The 13,644-nt window shown below is 39.7% G+C and overlaps 1 protein-coding gene across 1 annotated transcript in view; it reads right to left on the reverse strand.

The window, feature by feature from the left end:
- The window catches only part of ZNF366 (zinc finger protein 366), a 92,749-nt gene that overhangs the window by 16,286 nt on the left and 62,819 nt on the right, over positions 1-13,644 (reverse strand). Inside the window, exon 3 of the mRNA XM_074207429.1 lies at positions 11,822-12,013. Within this exon, the coding sequence (XP_074063530.1) occupies positions 11,822-12,013 (192 nt within the window). The remainder of the gene's footprint in view (positions 1-11,821; positions 12,014-13,644) is intronic.

Here is a 13,644-nt window from a genome sequence, read left to right on the forward strand (position 1 = left end):
CAAAGAATGTCTCATATGGAAATATGTTAAACATGATTGTAGATGTATAACCTTTATCAGATTACTTGCATCATGGGGAAGGAGGAGGAAAGGAAAGGAGGCAAAAATCTTATTGGCTCTTGCAGAAGGATAGGTTTTTTTAAAATTCATCTTATATCTTAATTTTTTTTTTTTTTACATCAGGACTCTTCCCTCCCTCCTTTTATGATAGGAGATGAAATAGTCACTCAAAGGAGTGTCTCTCAAGGAGAACCTCAAAAGGCTCCTCTATTGGGCCATGTTAAGTATTGTAATAATTTATTGGGTATCCAGGATAATCAGGCCCAATTTTGGGTCTGATGTTGAATGTAATAAATGACAGCTGACCAAAAGAAGACAGCAATCTAGAGAAGTCTTTATTATTGCCATCAGAATAGTTGGGAGGGGGTTGGCGATTAGAATAGTGAGCTCAGGAAAATTTGTGGGGATCCTTTTCCACCTGGATGACTAAGGCAAACATTTAGATGGTTGGTCCTTCGAGGTGAGAAATCTCCAAATAATTTGGGGGGAAAGAATGAAATCCAACTAAAATCCTGTCCCTTTTCTACCATCTTAGCTCTGTCTCCTATAGCTAAATTCTTAAGAGCTAGTCCCCAAATCTACACATTCCAAAATCTGCAGCAAAATTTCATGAGTGACTTTTGCTGACCCGCCCCCAGGCTTTCCACTAGAGTCATTCTCCATCCCTCAACCCCAACTGTGGTTCTCAAAATTTTTTAAATTTTTCTTCCTCATGGCATTGTGCTATTCTTTGCAGTGGAATCAGTGCACTTTTTTGAATTTTTAGGAACCTGCAATTTGCAAGGTATTTCATACAATTCATGTTACATTTAATGAATTTTTTTTCTGGTTTTTGCAAAGCAATGGAATTAAGTGACTTACCCAAGGGCATACAGCTTAAGTAATTATTAAATGAGTCCAGAATTTAAACTCAAGTCCTCCTGACTCCAGGGCCAGAGCTCTATCCCACCTAGCTGCCTCCCACTTAATGAAACTGAATCTGCCATTCTCATAACCTTGAGCTCAGGAGCCAACTCGTATTTTTCTTCTATGATTCCTCACAGTGAAAGATTATGGTGTCTCAGGATTGTTAGAGATATAGAATAGAAAGGAACATCCAAACCTCTTGTTTTAAAGATATAAGAAATGAGAAAGAGATATGATTTGTCCCAGGTTTCACAGCCAAGCCTCAGAGTCAGAATTCATTTAGGTCCTCCAATTCCAGAGTCAGTTCTCTTTCTTTCTACTCTACCATAGCATCAGGTAAACAGTAGTTTTTCTATATTTGCTGACTGGTTGAACACAATATGTGCATAAGAAACACTTGCTGATTGTAAAGGATAGGTAAAAGAAAAGAATGCCTATCAACCTCAAGATTGTAGAGGATCTTGGGGAGGGAGCTAAGGGTATCTCTGAGAGTGAAAGTCATGCATGAGATTTTTGACCAGATCCCTCAACTATTTCCAGGGGCTCCCTATGGCCTATTAAATAAAAAAAAAACAACATCAAAAATAAACCCTCCCATTTGGTATTAAAAGCCCTTCACAACTCTAATATGCCTATCAAGATATATTATATATCACTCCCCTTACACACTCTTTGGTTCCACTAAACTGGTCTTCTTGATGTTCCTCTAATTCTCAATCTCTGCCTTTTATATTCCCTGTTTGAGTTCTCACCTCTTAGAATCCCAAGCTTCCTTCAAAAATCACCTCCTCCACATGACCTTTCTTTCTCCCCTCACCTCATTCCCTCTCCATCAACTTCTAGTGCCTCCCCAACAGAAATAATAATTTGTTGTCTTATGTAAATTTAGAATTGCATGTATAGTTTTCCTTAAAGCAGGGACCCTTTCATCTTTGTTATGTAAACATAGTACTTAGTGATTGCTTATTAAGTGATTGATTCAATCTGTGATTGATTAAGTGCTTGATTCAAATTCTATGAAAATGTCAAAATTTATCTGTCCCTGGAACAGCATCCCCCTAAATATATAGTCTCCTTAACACCTTTCTATGCATCTCTGCCCCTTCCCAAAAAGGCTTTTGTTCCTTCCTTCCACAGTAAGACTTGGTTCCTCTGCCTTTCTTGAATGACTGTTCAAGTTGACTGCCCACAGTGATGATGTGTTGTAAAATATTTGATGTCTGTAGGAGAATGATGCCTGTCACAGTAAGGAACCACAAGAGTCTGGCTCTTCTTAGTAACCAACCATTAGTGAAGAGGAGGCAGAAGAGTGTCTGTTACAGAGAAAGTGTGGGGGTTGAGAGGTGAGCTGAAAAGAGAATAATAGCAGATGGAGCATGAGTGCCAGAGGGGTAGCCACGAAGATCTATTCCACTGAGGAAAGTAGTCATATGTGTCAGATATCTTTAGGAAGAGTGAGGCTGAAAGGGGCATGGCCCATGAATCACCAAGTCTAAAGATGACTTTAGGATGCCTGGGATGAGATATTCAAATCAGAGTTGGTGTCTTGATTGGGACCAGGCTGTCTTAATGGCAGGACTCACATGAAGGAGAAAAGCTGGAGATTGCTTCTCACACAATCAAGCTAACTGCTCCCTGTCTTTAGCTTGGGCCCTCTTCCCCAAAAGACAGACTACTTTGAATCTCCATTCAGAAAAACTCTCTGCTAACTTCTTTGAATGGAGGTGGATAATCAGGATGTTTTATAATAAATTTTTAAAAAAGAATTCAGGGGCAGCTAGGTGGCACAGTGGATAGAGCACTGACCCTATAGTCAAATGACCTTAGACACTTAATAATTGCCTGTGTGACCTCGTCCAAGTCACTTAATCCCATTGCCTTAAATAAATAAAAAAAAGGCATTCAGGTGAATGGATTGAGGGAATGAGCCACTTTATGGGGAGGTTAAAATGGGGGGAGGGGAGCGCCAGAGATCCTAGAGATCATAGAACTCAATTTAATTCAAATGCTTAAGAGAGCAAATACTGACTTAGAGAAGCTCTGTACTCTGTACTAGTGGTGGATTTGGGGAAGAAGAGGACAAAATTTTTCTACAGGTGACAAAACTTGGTATTCCTCATTTCTTATTGTCCTGTCTTTCCTATCAATCAATCAGCAAAGTACAGTGGGAAAAATGTTGGGTTTGGAAAAACAGGACTGGGGTTCAGAGTTGGTGCTGACATTTAAATACCTGTGTGATACTAGGGCTCAGTTCCTCATCTGAAAAATAATGGAGTTGGATAAACTATCCACAAGGGTCCCCTTCAGGGTAGGTAGATGGGACACAGCAGATAGAGTGCAGAATCTGAAGTCAGGAAGATTCATCTTCCTGAGTTCAAATCTGGCCTTAGCTACTTCCTAGTTGAGTGACCCTGAGCAAGTCACTGTAAAATGGACTAGAGAAGGAAAGATACTTCAGTATCTTTGCCAAAAAAAAGACCAAACCTGAATGGGATCACAGAGAGTTGGACATGACTAAACAAGGTTCTTCCAGCCCCAATCCATGATCCTAAGGGAAAATTACTTACAATGTGCCAGATAAGCAGGATACGAGGACAAAAGTCAAACATTCCTTGCCCTCAGAGAGCTTCCATTTCAAATCTTCTGCAATCCACTAGAAAACTTTTACAGATTTAGGAATCACGGGATTCTAAGTATTTTGTAAACCACATTATTTGATTATTATATATTGCATATTATTTTGCTATTATTACACGTTCTTTAACCTCATCAAGTTCTTTCTTTTAGCTGACCTATATTCCCTTCACATGCATAGAACATCATGGTCTTGACCATGTCTCCCCATGGCTTCATCTTTACAGAAGACCTAGGCTCTTTTGGAGACTTCTGAACCTTCACTTCCCTCTCCACTGCCTCATTCCCTTCTTTTATGTCTCCCTTTTTCTCACTCCTTCCTTCTGAAGAGTATAGAATCTCAAATGATCCCCAGTGGGAATGCCAAAGGAGAAGGCCATTTCCTTCAAGGATCAGATGCAAAAGGGGTATGTTCAACTGTAAAAAATGGATAGAACATTGGACCTGGGAGTTAAGACCTGAGTTCAAATTCTGCCTCAAAAAACTTCCTACTTGTGTGACACTAGGTAAGTCACTTCTCCTTAAGTTTCCTCATCTATAAAGGGGGACCATACCTTCTAGTGTTGTTGTAAGGATCAAATGAGATTTTGTAAAGTGTCTTGCAAACCTTAAAGAGTTATAAAAACTCTAACTTATAAAATTATTGTACTGCTTTCATTATTTTTATTATTATTAAAAATAATTGGTATTTCAGAGACAGAAGGAAAACTGAAGGTCCACGGTGGGCTGCCTGCCAGATAGTTAGTCCTTAACCTCCATTGGGATTGGATACACATGGAAGCCCTGCATTTCCCTTTTCTGAGGGAAAAGGTCAGAGGCAGCTGTATTGGCTGCAGAGTTGGAGAAAGGCCCCTGCTGAGTTGACCTTCCCTTGCATTCTTCTCCCCAACCCCCTCTCCTTTTTATTAAGAAGGGTGTTCCTTTCCTCAAAGGGAGAGGGAGGGAGGGAGAGAGAGAGAGACTGTAAACTGTCCAAAAGGACCGTGAGAAAACAGGAAGCTTTGAAAAGTACAGAGAAAGCAAGATGAAATCTATTTGCAGGCGGGTCCCTGGGGACATGCGAGCCATTGTTAGGCAGGCAGTTCATACAGCTATATCCTTCCTTCTGTTGAGGAGGAATTTGGTGCCAAAAGGCTGCTATCTGGTCATTGCCTTAACCCCCTGACGACCAGTGCAAATCCTTGACCGTCTCAAGCCTCAGAGACAGGGTCACTGCCTGGAATAAGACTTTCAGAAAGTCCCCTGGCTGTTTTCTCCTTGAGACAAGAAAAGACCTCACCACTCAATGCCACCCATTAGAAGACACTAATCTAAATCCTGAACCCCTATGGATCAGCTGGACCTGATCCCAGAGCCCCCATGTTCAAATGCACTCATATTCTCGTGTATTCATCCAGTCTGGGTCTCTGTAGAAGCTGCAGATAACTTGGTGATTCATGACTCAAGCAGCTCCCTTCTGGCTTCACCCATCTCAAAGGAGACTTTGTCCCGGAAATTCTGGATGGTTGCTTTTCCTGGACAGGTTTCCCAAAGACAGCAGCTGGTTCTTTGCTATTATGGAATGAAACAACTCCGAAGATAGCATCCAAATCAACCCCTGCGTGCTTACGCAGAATCTGGGAAGCATGTTCCTGCAACACAGCTTAAGACGACAGGCTTATGTCCCTGGCAAAGCTCCAAGTGACTCCAGCTAATAAGGACCAGAGAAGTAGAGCCAATGGCAAAACAGCCCAAAGGGGCAATAATCTTTTTTTCAGAAATAGAAAACAACAGCTATCTCATCGAAAACTATTCCTTCGATAATTTTCCATCCTATTGTTCATTCTGAATCCCACAGTGAGGGAGCTCCACTGTGCGTCCTGAACAGCTGTTTCCAAGGAGGACAGTACAAAAGACAAAAGGCTTAGACTTAAAGGATCATAATTTAGAACTGGCAAGAACTAACCCCTCATTTATAAGATGGAAAAACTGAGGCTCAGAGCTTACAGGATCATAGATGTAGAGCTAGAAGGGACCCAAGAAGCCATTGATTCCTACCCCTATTTACTTCAGGAAAGGTCCTGAAAAGTCCTGAAGAGATGAATTACCTTGCTAAAAATCATATGCTAACTACTGAATTCAAGCCTAGGTCTCTGACTCCAAATCCTGGGTCTTTCTATTGCAATTGGGTTCTTTTGGAATTTTTTGTGTTTTTTTGTTCTTCATTTGTGAAGAGCGCCATGACTCTCTGGAGCCATCTGGATGGATCTGGAGAGCTACCTACCTATCAGGAGTTTAAAAGTTAATGATACTGAGATGCAAGAAAAATTATCCTTGTGCTTTCTTTCTGCCTGACTGTGGTGATCTAGATAGGATAGGTGAATACAAGAGGTGACTGAACCATCACCTCATCTGATGTGTGAATGTTTGAATTCTTTTTCTAATTTTTATTTTGGTAGGGATTTTGGAATGGAAATAGGACAAAAGTATATCACAGTCATGCCAATTTGCTAGATCTTTTGACTTGAACAAGTTCTTTAAAATTAGTTTGGAATAGACTTGGAACTTTGAATGTATGTCACATTCTGAAATAGAAATTGTTGTAGGATGAGACCATTTTGAAGAAGATTAAGGACAAAGGTATGACAGGTCTGAATAGATTTTAAAGCCTAGTATTCCTGGTTTGCAGTTACAAGTCTCCTACTTAATACTAGATCCGTGGTATTCCCAGGCTGATTTTTTTTTTAAAAAGAAGCTCAAGTGTTGAGTCCTCTAAATAAAACTGGGTTTTATGTCTGAAAAAAAAAAATCAATGAAATATGTAAAGTACAGGGTTACTCTGCTGAGGTGGTGAGCAGGAAGGTAGGTATATAGTTCAATTTTGCTTAGGGACAGAAGGAAGGATTTAGGTCAGACACAAGGAAGCACTTGATGGTAGGGAGATTTAAAAGTGCTAATTCACATTTAACTAATGCTTCAAAGTTAAAGTACTTCTCTCACAAGAATCCTGTGACATAAGTATAAATGAAATTTGTTGAATAAAACAAGCACTTCTAAAACATAATATGACAAAAAAGATTTTTGCACCATTACCATTTCTCCCCTCCCTAAAATGGGAAGCAATTTGATATAGGTTATATATGTTCCATCATTTAAACATATTTCCCTATTAGTATGAAACTATTCTGAAAGAAGAGACAGATCAAAAAAACTTCATGAAAAATGGACTGAAAATAGTCTGCTTTGATCTACATTCAGAGTCCATCAATTCTTTCTCTGGAGCTCCCCCCCCCCCCCCATTTTCCATCATGAGTCCTGTGGAATTGCCATTGTATTATCATGGATTTTGGATCTTCCCCCTAGATGGCTACCATTAGATACAAATATAAATATACATATAATTTTTTTCCAGGGTACAGACAGTATCTTCAAATGTCCTCTGGAGTTAATTTGGGTATTTATAATGGTCAAAATGATTTAGTCACTCAAAGTTGTTCTTAAACAAGATTGCTGTTACTGTATACACAGTGTTTTCTTAGTGCTACTCATTTTGTTCATTATTTCATGCAAGTCTTCCATGTTTTTCTAAAATCACTTAGCTCATCATTTCTTTTTAGGTTTTTGCAAGGCAATGGGGTTAAGTGGCTTGCCCAAGGCCACACAGCTAGGTAATTATTGAGTGTCTGAAGCTGGATTTGAACTCAGGTACTCCTGAGTCCAAGGCCGGTGCTCTATCTACTGTGCCACCTAGCTGCCCCAGCTCATTTCTATAGCATAGTAGAATTCCATCACAATCATACACCACATCATGTTTACCAATTAAAGGGCATCTCTACAATTTCCAAATTCTTTACCACTATAAAGAGTAGCTATAAACATTTTTCTTTATTTGATCTTTGGAGATGGTTATTTTAATAATGAAGAAACCAAATCTCAAAAGAATTGCTCGCAGTCATATAGCTAGAGATGTAGAATCTCCTCCTTTGGAAGTTTTTAGGTAAAAGAAACAGTTCATTCTCTGGAAATGCTTGGAGTACAGACCAACTTTTCCAGTTCTGATTAAATAACTCCTCCACAGTATCAGAGCAACAGTGAATCTAGTGATTTTGCGCAGTGCTCCAGCGTGCTATGGCAGTTCACCTCTCCTCTTTCTCTCCTGAGTCCAAATCCACCTTCCCCCCTTTCCAAGACTATTATCAAAGATGATTATATTGTTAGGAAAACCTGATGTCCATATCTCTCCAGAAATGCTTGGGGTGGCTACAGGAAATTTTGGGTTCTCCCAGGTCCTAGATTCACCCAAAACACTTTTCTGTTACTCTTAATCTACACTGTTTCCAAGTTGCCTTCTTGGCAGAATTACTCAAATAGGTACATAAGGTTTGTATGTGACTATGGATTTGTTGTTCAGTTATGTCTGACTCTTTCTTAGACCTTTTTTGGGAGGTTTTCTTTTTGTTCTCTAGCTCATTTGACAAATGAGGAAACTGAGGCAAATAAGGTTAAGTGACTTGCCCTAGGTCACACTGCTGGTGTCTGTGGTCAGATTGGAACTCATGAAGACAAATCTTCCTCTGATTCCAAACCCCAATTCCTGATTCCAGTGCTCTATCCACTGGACTACCTAGCTGCTGTCCTTACTATGTATATTGTATATCATAGTCAGCTATTTAATATTATTGAAGTTGTTCAAATAGAATAATGGTGTAAAGACAGGGATGCAGAGTATAAGCAACTTGATAGCAAAAACTAATCTTTATCTTATGTATTCACAGTCCCCCTCTCCCATACCTAAGTCTCTGAGTCCATTAAGCACAGAGTTAGTACTTAACAGTTAGATGGTATAGTGAATAGAGTGTTGGACCTGGAATCAAGAAGACTCAGCATTCTGAGTTCCAATGTGACCTCAGGCACTAGACTGTGTGACCCTGGACAAGTCACTTAACTCTGTTTCTTTATCTGTGAAGTGAGCTGGAGAAGGAAATGGCAAATCACTTTGGTATCTTTTGCCAACAAAACCCAAAATGGGGACACCAAAAGTTGATCATTACTGAAAAAATAACCCACCAGTATTTATAAATATTTGTGCCAAGAAAAAAAAATTGAAAAGCACATCTTTTTTGTTAGCAGATCTCCAGCACTACCTAAGAGAGAGGTTGCTCTGATTCTGGATCTAGTCTTTCATTTCTGCTCAATTCAATCCAATTCCTAGAGTGAAGAAAAAATTCTTCAGAATCTTATTTCTCCCTGGGTAAAATAAGAAAACTGAGTAACAGAATTTGCAAAAGTTAAAGACCAGATTGTAGTGACCCCACCAAGGTACAGAGATGTCTGATTTTCAATAGCCAGCTGGCTTTCCTCATTATTTTTTCAGATCCATTTTGCTTTGGACTTAAAAGTCTTAACACTTCCCACTCATAAAACATTGCTGTCCCACATTAATGCACATCCTTTTAGCTAACACCATGGTCCTCTTGGGCACAGTTCCCCACCCACCACAGCTCTCCTTTCCACTTTTCTTTAGGTTCCCTGTGATTCATTATACTGGAATTTCCTGCCAGTTATATAAGCCCTTTCTATCTGGCTTCACCTCATCTTCTGGTTTAGGAAGGAGGAAGATGAGCAGTCACAACTAAGTGGGCAGGTGCATTATTCTTAATTGCAAGTTGTGATGAATGCTCACCAATAGGTCCTTCAGTGAAGACTGTCCACTTTAGTAGTTGTACCCATCATCTGCATCAAATATCAAGTGTAAACAGTTTAGTTTCTGATGCAGACCATCCAAAGAAGAGGACCAGAGAACCCAGGTATTATGCCTTCATTGCCAGGTGGCTAAGAAGATTCAGTAAACTACTGCTTCTTCCCTCACCCCACTTTTCCAAGTCTTATACATGACACCCATTCCTCTTAATCCCATCTCTGGTATAGCCAGTACAGGAAAGGAGGTAAATGTTCTCTAAGAGAAGTGCTCTCTAAAGCTTAGCATAAGTCTGATTTGTTGTTTGTTATTCAGTCATTTCAATTAAGCTGTGACCCCATTTGGGGTTCTTTTGGCAAAGATATTGATTGGAGTGGTTTGCTATTTCCTTCGCCAGCTAATGGTCCCACAACCAGTCAGGAGGGACAGAGTGTACAAATCCAGCTGCTCTACGCTGGGACTTTGAGTTCTTTTCACGCACCCTAGTTAGGGTCCTTCTCAGCTCCCACCCTTTCATCTTCCTTTTCCACACAGCCTTCCTCCATTAGATTATAAACTCCTTGAGGGCAGGAACTATTTTTCTTTTCATATTTTTACCTCCAGCATAATGCCTAGTAAATAGTAGGAGCTTTATTAAATGTTTTTTAACTGACTAGTCAGAGTATTTCCGATCCTGACACTGCTTATTACCTGCAAATCATTTCACCTCTCTGGGGCTCAATTTCCTCATTTATCAAATGATGGAGTATTATTACTGAATGACCTCTTAATTCCCTTCCATAAGAACCCTCGAACTCACTAATGTCCATATGGCTTGTCTGAGGGATAAAGCAAATCATCCCTTGCAAGTAGTATAAGCAAGTCATTTAATCTTCCTGAGTCTCATCTGCTAAGCTGGGATGATAATAATATATAAAATTACACTTTATGGGGAACTAGGTGACACAGTTGGAGCTCTGGAGTCAGGAAGATTTATCTGAGTTCAAATCTGACCTTAGACACTTATTGGCTGGACAATTCATTTAACCTTGTTTACCTCAGTTTTCTTATCTATAAATGAGCTGGAGAAAACTAATCCAATTTGCCTCACATTTCTGATTTGGAAAACCTTTCTACTAGAGTCTACGCAAAGGAGAGATAGATAATCTTCTTGCTCCCAGTTGCCACTTCTAGGCCATGCCTCCAATGCTACCCTTTAGTGTTCTTTCATGTTTATAGGTTCAACCCTCCACACACACGTGCACAGGAACACCATGGAAAAACCATTAGATATGAAGAGAGAATCCAATCCCACCAGTGTTGACTTTAAGCAAGTAGATACCTAATCACTATAGCAATTGCTCATCTATCAAAAGAGGATCTCTGAAGGTCCCTTATAGCTTGAAATCCTATAGTCCACAGACCTTGCTTCCAACCCAACCTTGTTGCCTGCATCTACCAACTTCTAGCTCCCTCACCCACCATCCCCAGAACTGTTAATCTTCTACAATTACTCTCAGATGTTTCAATATTCATGTTTACATAATTTCTGGCATCTAACTTATCTTCACCTACTCAAAAGAATTCCCTCTTCATTGCACTTCAACTGCAAACTGACAAAATTCTTTTTCCCCAAGAGAGTGAAAAGTTTTGATTCAATATTTTCAGAGATTCTTGTGGTCCAGTCCCACTGGAACTATCTGAGAAATATCCTTGGGCTTGCACTTAGTAGAATACTAATGGTTACTTCTATGCTCTTCCATGAAGCTCCCCTTTGATGCTAGTATTCCATACCTCCTCCAATTTGCTTATTTACTTATATGTTATATCTTCTAGGGGAATTGAAGTTCCTTGAAGACAGGAAATGTTTTTGCCTGTGAAACTCCTGGCTAGCAAATTTTTTTAGGTTTTTCTTGCAAGGCAATGGGGTTAAGTGGCTTGTCCAAGGCCACACAGCTAGATAATTATTGTCTGAGGACAGATTTGAACTCAGGTACTCCTGACTACAAGGCTGGTGCTCTATCCACTGTGCCACCTAGCTGCTCCTGGCTAGCAAATTTTTATGCATATAAAATATGCTTATTATTATTATTAAACTTATGTTGATTGTTGCTATTATATCACCTCAGAATCCCCTTCCTACCTTCAAATCCTCAACCTTGTCATCTTATTTCTCTATTCTTCTTACCAATACAACAGAACACTGATGGATGAAATCATTTATTTAGATTTTATATTACCCACCCTCAGCTGAGAACGTATAACTCCTTAATAATACTTTTCCTCTAAGCCTTATTGACTACTTATTGATTTTCCAATTCTCATGAAAGTTTGACGCAAAACTCTACTCATCCCAGGTCTCATACTTACAGAAAGTAACAGGATACTATTTCTCTGAAAACACTAAGGACACTCAATTTGAGCATCTATAACCCTTCCTTTCATCATTTCCTGAGAACTCAGTATCATCACCTTCCGTACAGTCTTTGGGGACCCTTTTACTCTTCCCCACAATTGGAGCTGCTCTGTCTCCATTCCCCCCTGCCTCCCCCAGAAGCTCCTGACCTTGCATTTAAAAGGCTTGACATCCGAATGCACAATCATGTGGGCCTTCAACGTCTGTTTCTGCACGAAGCTCTTGAAGCACAGGTGGCACTGGTAGGCCCTAATGTTGGTGTGGATCAACACATGCCTCTTCATGTTGGCCAGCAGGGTGAACTCCCGCCCACAAATGCCACATTTGTGCTCCTTTACACCCTACAATGGGGAGACAAGGGGCAGGAAATAGTGGTTAATGGGGACCTCTTGCTCCTGGACTCAGTAAATACATTAAATTTGCAGATGATTAATGATGGACTCCAAAAGTTTTGGCATGGCATTTTCTCCTCCCCTCCTTTCTCTTTTCCTTAAAGGTCATCCTGCTAAAGGATAAGAAAAGGCATCGATTTTGTTGTTGCTTTTCAGACCACAGTCTGACATCATTGGGATTTTAAAAAAAGGTTGTAAATCAGTCTTTGGTAATTCTGCTCTTCTAAGAAGAGGAGAGGAGGGTCTGTAAAAGTTCATCAACATGAAAAAAATGCAAAAATGGGAAGATCTCATGCCATAGGGTGACCTGCATTCTCCTGAACTCTCAGAAACGACATGCAACCCAGAATTCTCAATACTCACACCTACCTTAACTCTTCACTTGAATTTAATCCAGCATGGGCAAACACTGTACAGGAAAGCTAGGGATACAAAGGTGAGGAGCCTATAGACATATGGTTTATAAGCAAGAATGGAACAAAGTAGGAGTGTTTGCAGTTGTTCAGCCATATCTGATTCTTTATGACCCAAATTGAGGTTTTCTAGGCAAAGATTTTGGAATGGTTTACCATTTTCTTCTTTAGTTTGTTTGATAAAGGAGGAAACAGAGGCAAACAGGGTTAAGTGACTTTAGGCCAGATTTGAATTCACAAAGATGAATCTTCCTGACTTCAGGTTTGGTGCTCTTATCCACTGTACCACCTAGCTGGCACTCAGGTTATCCCAAAGATTTATCTATCAATAGCAGCCCAACTTGAGCTGTTGACTGTACTGGTGGAGGGAGTCCCCACATTAACAAAATCTCAGTTACTTCATATACTATTAGACTATGCCAGAGTGTAAACTCCTTGAGAGTGACTTAATGGTGCCTGATTCTTCTCTATATTCTCCTCAGTGACCAACCAAATGGCTTTGTAAACTTGGCTTTTGAAATCATAGTCCTTAGTCAATGTAGACAATATGAGACATCACTACTGAGCCCCCAAAAGACAGACTGCCTATTTCTAAAAAAGAATTGGCAAGGAGAGAGATAACCCTCTGGGATTATAAAATAGTATGGAAGGAGTTGTTCTTGTTTCATTGTTTTTTTGAGAAGTGCTTTTCTGCTTAAGTAATGATGCTCTCAACTGAGAACATTTCCTGGGATTCATAACTGGGGTTTGGCCATGAGCTAACCCCAGCTAGTCATCATTCTCAAGAAAATGCCTTTTTAGAGAGACCTTGACCCAATATAAATCTTGGGAGCTGAAATTAGAAAAGAAGCTTCTAAAAAAAAAACCCCCAAATTTTAAGTGTTTGTAAGCTCTATCAGTGTAATCTCTTTGAAGGCAAGGATTTTTTTCATTTTTCTCTTTGTAGTATAGTGTCATTGTAGATGCTTAATAAAAACATTAGTAAATTGTAAAAATGTTGTAGGTCTAGCCCTGTAATAAAAATCCTAATGTTTACAATATGTTGGCTATCTGTGATAACATACTTAAGTAGGACATGGGTAATTTGACAGTTTTCCAAACTTATTTTTGTCATTTACTTTCTATGGGGTCTGGTGGAAAGTATGTAACAAATAGCTGGGTGGGGAA

This window comes from Macrotis lagotis, chromosome X, assembly GCF_037893015.1.
Source record: "Macrotis lagotis isolate mMagLag1 chromosome X, bilby.v1.9.chrom.fasta, whole genome shotgun sequence".
Lineage (NCBI taxonomy): Eukaryota > Metazoa > Chordata > Mammalia > Peramelemorphia > Peramelidae > Macrotis > Macrotis lagotis.